This window comes from Scylla paramamosain, chromosome 15, assembly GCF_035594125.1.
Source record: "Scylla paramamosain isolate STU-SP2022 chromosome 15, ASM3559412v1, whole genome shotgun sequence".
Classification (NCBI taxonomy): domain Eukaryota; kingdom Metazoa; phylum Arthropoda; class Malacostraca; order Decapoda; family Portunidae; genus Scylla; species Scylla paramamosain.
The window spans coordinates 9778518-9786011 of record NC_087165.1 but is presented as its reverse complement, the minus strand read 5'-3'; the positions used below and the strand labels follow the sequence as shown (position 1 = coordinate 9786011).

Genomic DNA, 7494 nt, shown 5'->3' with positions numbered 1-7494 from the left:
AAAAGATACATATATTAAATTGCTACCAGCTACTGAAATGAACAAGTTGAATTAGACATTACTCACATTGACTTTCATCGTGGTCATAGAGTTCAAGTAAGGTTTCCATATACAGAGGAACTACTTTTCTTTTTTTGAGAATGGCAATTATTGGGAGCCTATATTTCTCCAGCCCTTTCAAAACTGCTACTCTTGGGTCTGGTTCATCCGCTTGTGGTTCTAATCTCAGGAACTCCTTGATTATCTGTAAAGATATAAGCATCAAATAATTATAAGTGAAGGTTACAGAGATGAGCATCTGCAATAACTGTACTTAGTTATGAGTGCTTATCTCCCGTCACTGAGGCCTTTGAGCCTGAGAGGGAGAATGGAAGTACCGGTAGTTAAATATCAATTACCTACTATAAAATATAAATAGCTATATACATTATAGCTCTACAAATAAAGTTGACAATTTGTAACAATATGTAGCAAAATCCATAAAGTGTACATATATACACACTTACACCATCAAAAGTCTGAATCCAGGGTACAAGTTCAGGATTTCTGCTACAAGAATGTTCCCATTGATTATTTTTTTGCATCTCTCAGAGAGTGTCAACTGCATGAGGCGTTCAGCCTGAGGAAAATCATTAAAGTAAAATTAGTTTTCATAAGTTGACTGTCCCACCAGCCTCCCTCTCTCCCTCATATATATATATATATATATATATATATATATATATATATATATATATATATATATATATATATATATATATATATATATATATATATATATATATATATATATATATATATATATGAGCATCATTTTTCAGTGGCTATCCACCAGTACCATTGAAATTGCTTACATAAGAGCAGGTGTTTTTAAACAACACCAGTAAAGAAGTCTCTGAAATATAAAAAAGATAAATCAAGCGTACAAATATCACATACCTTATCTAACTCGGGATCTTTCTTCATCCTTTTATTATATTATTATTATTATTATTATTATTATTATTATTATTATTGTTGATCTTCTTAACAATCACCTAATTGTGCTTTTGTCCCAGTGAAATTGGCATATATATATATATATATATATATATATATATATATATATATATATATATATATATATATATATATATATATATATATATATATATATATATATATATATATATATATATATATATATATATATATATATATATATATATATATATATATATATATATATATATATATATATATATATATATATATATATATATATATACGAGCATCATTTTTCAGTGGCTATCCACCAGTACCATTGAAATTGCTTACATAAGAGCAGGTGTTTTTAAACAACACCAGTAAAGAAGTCTCTGAAATATAAAAAAGATATATCAAGCGTACAAATATCACATACCTTATCTAACTCGGGATCTTTCTTCATCCAGTGTAGAGCAAGCCACTGTCTATGTCTCTCTAATGACTCATCATCTTCTGAATGAAGCCTTGGTGGAAGGTTAGCCTTTACTCCATACATCAGTGGACATGTAGTCTCTTTTGGCGCTCTACAAGGGATCTTCTTTTTCCTTGACGTCACCTCAGTCACTGAGGAATCCTGCCTCTTTCTTGAATTCTGAAACTTGCACTGGATGCGCAATTTCCATTGCAGCTGCATTTCATGCTCCTCGAGATCACTGTTTCTCAGGATGGCAGGAAATGATGTCAAAACAGCATTTGCCATATTCATATACTGTTCTGATGTTGGATAGCTGAAATATGATAATGATAATAATAATAACAATAATAATAACAATAATAATAATAATAATAATAATAATAATAATAATAATAATAACATTATTAATAATAATGTCACAATACCTTGATATGTAATAATGATGATAACAATAATAATGATAATATCAATCTAGCTAACTATATAGATGGCTTAACTCCTTTTATTATATTATTATTATTATTATTATTATTATTATTATTGTTGATCTTCTTAACAATCACCTAATTGTGCTTTTGTCCCAGTGAAATTGGCAGATAATGGGTACACTATCTGAATAGTACACTCAAAGGTGGTTTCACACCTATCATTAAAAAGAGTATTTATCACCATTTCAATTTCTTCTATTTTATTTCAAACACTCGTCCAACATCTGTGAAAATTTTTAAAATACCAGTGAAGACGATATTCCATTTCACGGAACAGAGACGTAACAATCACTTCAGTCAAAACACGGTACTTCGCCGGACGTGTGTAAATGCTTCTGCCGAATTCCAAAATGATGAATTTTTTTTTTTTACTGACACTGAAGCACTGAACAGCACGGAACGAATACGGCACTGATGTGTGTGAAGCGACCTTAACCCGTATCCCTCTGGAGGCATATTCCCGAAGTCTGGTAATGTTTCGGCCCATTTACTCTTGTAGCAGTTAGGTTAGGTTAGATTAAGTTATGTACGGGTAATTTTGTGCGAAAATCTTAATGAGACTATTTTAGAGAGAATCCTACAGTTAGTTTTGGAGCTACAGCCTAGTGTCCATACAGGCTGGCAGACGACTCCTTCCAGACTTCAGGAATATGCATTCTGGCCCTTCACAAGAACTAACATCAGATCCCGGTATGAACACAGGCAGTGCATCCCATGTTCTTTTGTCCCTCTTCTCATTGCCTTCCCATTATATATATATATATATATATATATATATATATATATATATATATATATATATATATATATATATATAACACTCAACATCCCTACATGCAACAAAACTTACCAAAACACACTCAAAATGCACTCAAAACATCCAAAACACAACCAAAACACGTCACAACACCCCAAAATACCCACTACACTCACCTAAACACAACCAAATATTGAATATTCACTCAAAACACCCCGTAACATCTAAAAACATCCAAATAACCCACCCCAACCACGCTAAATTTATCCAAAACACACTCAAAGCACCCCAATATACCTAAAACTCATCCAAACACACTCAAAAGATTTAAAACACCCAAAATACACTACAACACCCCAAAACTCATCAAACACACCCAAAACACATCAAAACATCCAAAACACACTTAAAGCACCACTCAACACCACAAACACGCCACAAACACACCCTTAAAGACCCAAAACTACTTGCACACAATCAAATACACCTCAAAAGACCCGACACACACACCCAAACTCACCAAAACACTTAAAACAGAAAATAAACCCAAAACTAACTCACTACACCTCAATATATCCCCAAACACACCCATAACACACAAAAACATCCCACAATATACTCAAAACACCCCACACGACTCAAACCACTTACAATATAACTAAAAACATCCTAAACCACATTTCAAACACCCAAAATTCACCCAAAACACAATGATAACAGCAAATATACACCCAAAACACAATTAAACACCACCAAAACACACTCTAAACACCCCACAACATTCCTACATACATCCTGAACACGTAAAACACCCAAAACACACCAAATATTACAGAGAACTGCAGCTCAGCAAGGGAAACTAAACTAAATATTGTTTACCTGTTTTGCCTCCTCCTCCATTTCTTTTTATTTCTTCCTTCTCCTCTTTCATTTCTCTTATTTTCTTCCTTCTACTACAACTACAACTATCTACACGCCTGACTTTAGAAACAGCTGGAAACATTTGGAAAACACTGGAAATTACGGTAAATATTGAGGAGACACTGGAGCAGACGGAGTCCCGAATCCTTGATGACGTCACAGGCGAGGTGCCGGCGCCCCGCTGCCATACGTACGTAACGTACTTCATTTTGAAATTGACCCATAGAAAAAATGAAGCTAGGCTCGAATGCATTATATATTCTGACTTGACAATTACTTTAATTAATATTCACAATATCAAAACACCTCCAGTCTCAGTAGTTATAAAGAAATATTATGTGAAATATGGAAAAAGTGTTGGAAATTTTGACACCATTAAAAACACTGAAAAGTCCACCTATTCCACTTTACACTGGTAAAAAAACATTTTAAAAAATCTGAACTATTTTTTAAAATAATGCACACTTAGTTACAAGCTATAATAAAAAAATAAAGAAGCTAAAAAATGACAAAATCACCACTTTCAACGGGACAATAAGCCTATTCAAATTCCACATACTTAACTCAACAGGAACGCAACATACTTTAAAAATCATAAACGATTTTTTGAAGCAATAAAATCTTCATTAAAGCCTCAAATAAAAAAGCCAAAAACCAGGCTGGGTAAATTTCACCGTACAAACTGCCCCTTATTTATATAAAAAACAACACCAAATTCAGCACATTTACTTAACTGAAGCAAGAAAAACACTTCAAAAGCAACGAAATATTTTTAGAAACCATAAAATCTTACTATACAAGCCAAATAAATTAATTCAGAAAAATAAAAAAAAATATTGGAACCAACAAGCCGGAACAGGTGCCAGTCCATCATAGCGGCCCTCGGCGGCGACCTCAGTGGGGGAGCCGGCGGCCATGTTGCCTTATTTATTCCTATATAATACCAAAACCAGGCAATGACGGATATATCTGACCAGCGGATATGATGGCTAGACATGTGGATCCATCTTGTGATATGTTAGGCCTACAATAAGTGAGAGACGAGGCAAATAATGGCTAATAACACGGCTGACGGCTTGTTTACATATTGGCGAACATTAAATATTTGAATAAATTTCCAACTCTTTCCAGACTCAGACGTAAACAAAACCTAAATAAAAATAATTAACCCCTAAAAAACTAAATAACGAATAATGAATCCTAAATAAACGAATACAAGACACTACAGGGAAAATTAGAGTGTTGTGAAGGCAGTAAGGCTGACTGAGGAGAGACTGGCCCCGCTGGACTCACCTTACGTACTCGTGCCTCTCTGGTGATGCTTGACGGTGCTTGGTGCAGGAAGAAGGTGTCGGGAAGACGGAAACACTGGTTAATAGAGCGTGTGGGGCAAGACTGACCAGTGCTGACCAAAACACTGCAGCCAGCCAGCCGCTCGCAGTGGTAACTCCCCAGCAGCGCCACCTGTCACTGATCCAACACCCACCCCCGCGCACGCACACACACACACACACACACACAAAAGTTGACATGTTATCAAATAATATGTCAAATAATATAAATATCCTCACTTCCTGACTCTCCTTTCCCCACTCCACCCCAAATAAGTGATTATGAACGCAATCTTCACTCAGTGCGGCACCGTGTCACCGCAGCAAACACAAACCAGGGCAGAATAGGCTCAACTGAAATGCTCATACTCTCTCTCTCTCTCTCTCTCTCTCTCCTCACGACTGTTTTTCAAAGCTATAAAGATGATTATCAGGGTTTTCAATGGTGTATCTCCTGTTATTAATGTAGAAATGTTGTTAATCTGTCATTAAAACCTTAAAAATATCCTTGAAGACCTGTGCAACTACTGACAGAGAGAGAGATAACTAGCAATAACACTCACACACACATACACACACCAGTGTGTATGTTAAAGAGGTTAGACGAGATATCCTACAAAGCCTAACATTTTCCCAAATATTACAGGACGGAGGGTAGATTTTCCTTTATGTTTTACTGACGTTCTACAAAAAATAAATAACTAAATTACCATCGAACAAAGAAACAAGGGACAAAACATAAATAAACAATAGAAAAAATATTAAAACAGAAGAAAAACAATCACCAAAGAAATAAACAAACAGGAATGTCACGTACAGATGTGTGTGTGTGTGTGTGTGTGTGTGTGTGTTGGGGGTTTGAGTATTCAGTAAGAGATCAGTAAAGTCAAACAGAATACTTTATTATTGAAAGCCCATGCTAGTGAGGACAGTCTTGAAAGACTGATCGAAACTTCCTTTGTGTGTGTAACGCCACCCCCCCCTCCTCCCTCCTCCTCACCGGTCCGATCAAAGCTCTAATGAGACGAGGCAAAGATCTTCACAGTGAAGAAGAAAAAAGAAGAGGAAGAGAGAAGAGGTGAAGCACGCACACACAATAGAAAAAAAGAAAACATTTTTGATTGGTAATGGTTCTCGCCTTCATCGTCATGGCCAGAGGGTAGGGAGAGGTTAATTATCACACAGTACCTACAGTGTGGCTTTATTAGGAGGAACGAAAAATATAAAAATAGCAAAAATAATTAAATGAATAATACTGATGGGATTCTTTGGGTTGACTGACCCACTATGACACTTTATCGAGTGGTTAATCTAGAAAAAATAAGAAAAGGCACTTGAAATTCTGGTATGGCATATACACTTATACTCCGTTACTTAACACTACGAATACACAAGAAAATAATTACTTTTATAACTCCTCAAGAGTACCATTGATTCTGGGCACCGTTATATCCCTAAATAGCGTCACAGCCTTCATCCATCACTTCTCTACGGCAATAATATTGCCCACAACACATTCACAGTAGACTATATTTGACTAAAGAAACATTACATGGCTAACACTTTCCCAAGACTCTGTGGCCTGTCTCCACGTGGGACCAACACCAGCAATTTTATCTGTTGCCAGAGGGAAGGGAGACGCCATTCTGTCAACACGTACAGTCACTATAATTATCTTCACTAGAGACATGAATAATAAACATGAACACAGTAATATTCACTTCTAAATAAAAGAAAAATCAAATATTTCAGAGCTACGAGACCCACCTGTTGCCAGAGGGAAGGGAGACGCCATTCTGTGCTCTCTCCCTCAACACCCACAGGCCTCTGAAGTTATTGGAACCTTAGCTAGTTCTCTCTCTCTCTTCTTTCACAAATAATTTTACTGAACCGTGAGTTTAAATAAAAATGCAGGAATAATTGGCTAGCAAGGTGAGCATATAGGCTGGACATTAGTTGAAGTTAATAATTGAATTCTAAATTACTAACATATTTTATAAGCTAGGGAATGACACCTTATGAGTTACTGGTAGGCTGACGCAACATGATGTAATCCTATTATTCGTATTACCACTGATTAGAGAAAACCACAGTTGAAATAAGTAAGACTATTTATAATAAATGTTTCAAGACTTTTAAATCACTCCCACGAATACACGCCTTATAAATATACTTTTTCATATAATCACTAAACCTTTAATTACCGCTATTATCCTCCTCTTCACCGCAAGCTACAAAAGAAAACAATTATTGGGGAGACTCAAAGAAACACAGAAATAATAAAAAGGAACGTTACATGTGTGTGGGTGAGAGAAGTTAGCTCAGGTTAGGATAGATGGACACACACACACACACACCAATATCTCTAAGGTGGTAAAAGCCATGGTCACTTTCCCCGACGCAGTCCACACAACGCCCCCGATGCTCTCAGTGCGGCTTGGTAATGTCAGGATTGGAGTTTGGAGGGGGAGAGGGGGACAGATTAGGCTGAGCGAGGAAAAATAAAATAGAAATAGTAATAAATAAAAAGAAATGGCGGAATGAACATAAATTAAT

At 35.6% G+C, this 7494-nt stretch overlaps 1 protein-coding gene across 10 annotated transcripts in view; it reads right to left on the bottom strand.

Annotated features, from left to right (window-relative positions):
- LOC135107394 (uncharacterized) overlaps nucleotides 1-7494 on the bottom strand; it is a 13272-nt gene extending 5778 nt beyond the window's left edge. For 4 of the 10 annotated variants that reach the window (XR_010271758.1, XM_064017209.1, XM_064017211.1 and 1 more), the window contains exons 1-3: nucleotides 4901-7494; nucleotides 1403-1754; nucleotides 67-244 (exon numbers count right to left, since the gene is read on the bottom strand). Coding sequence is in view for 6 of the 10 variants with exons in the window: in XM_064017209.1 (XP_063873279.1) it covers nucleotides 67-244; nucleotides 1403-1754; nucleotides 4901-5139 (769 nt within the window). In the remaining 4 variants the exon portion in view is untranslated. The other 6 variants (XM_064017210.1, XM_064017213.1, XM_064017215.1 and 3 more) reach the window with 6 other exon arrangements.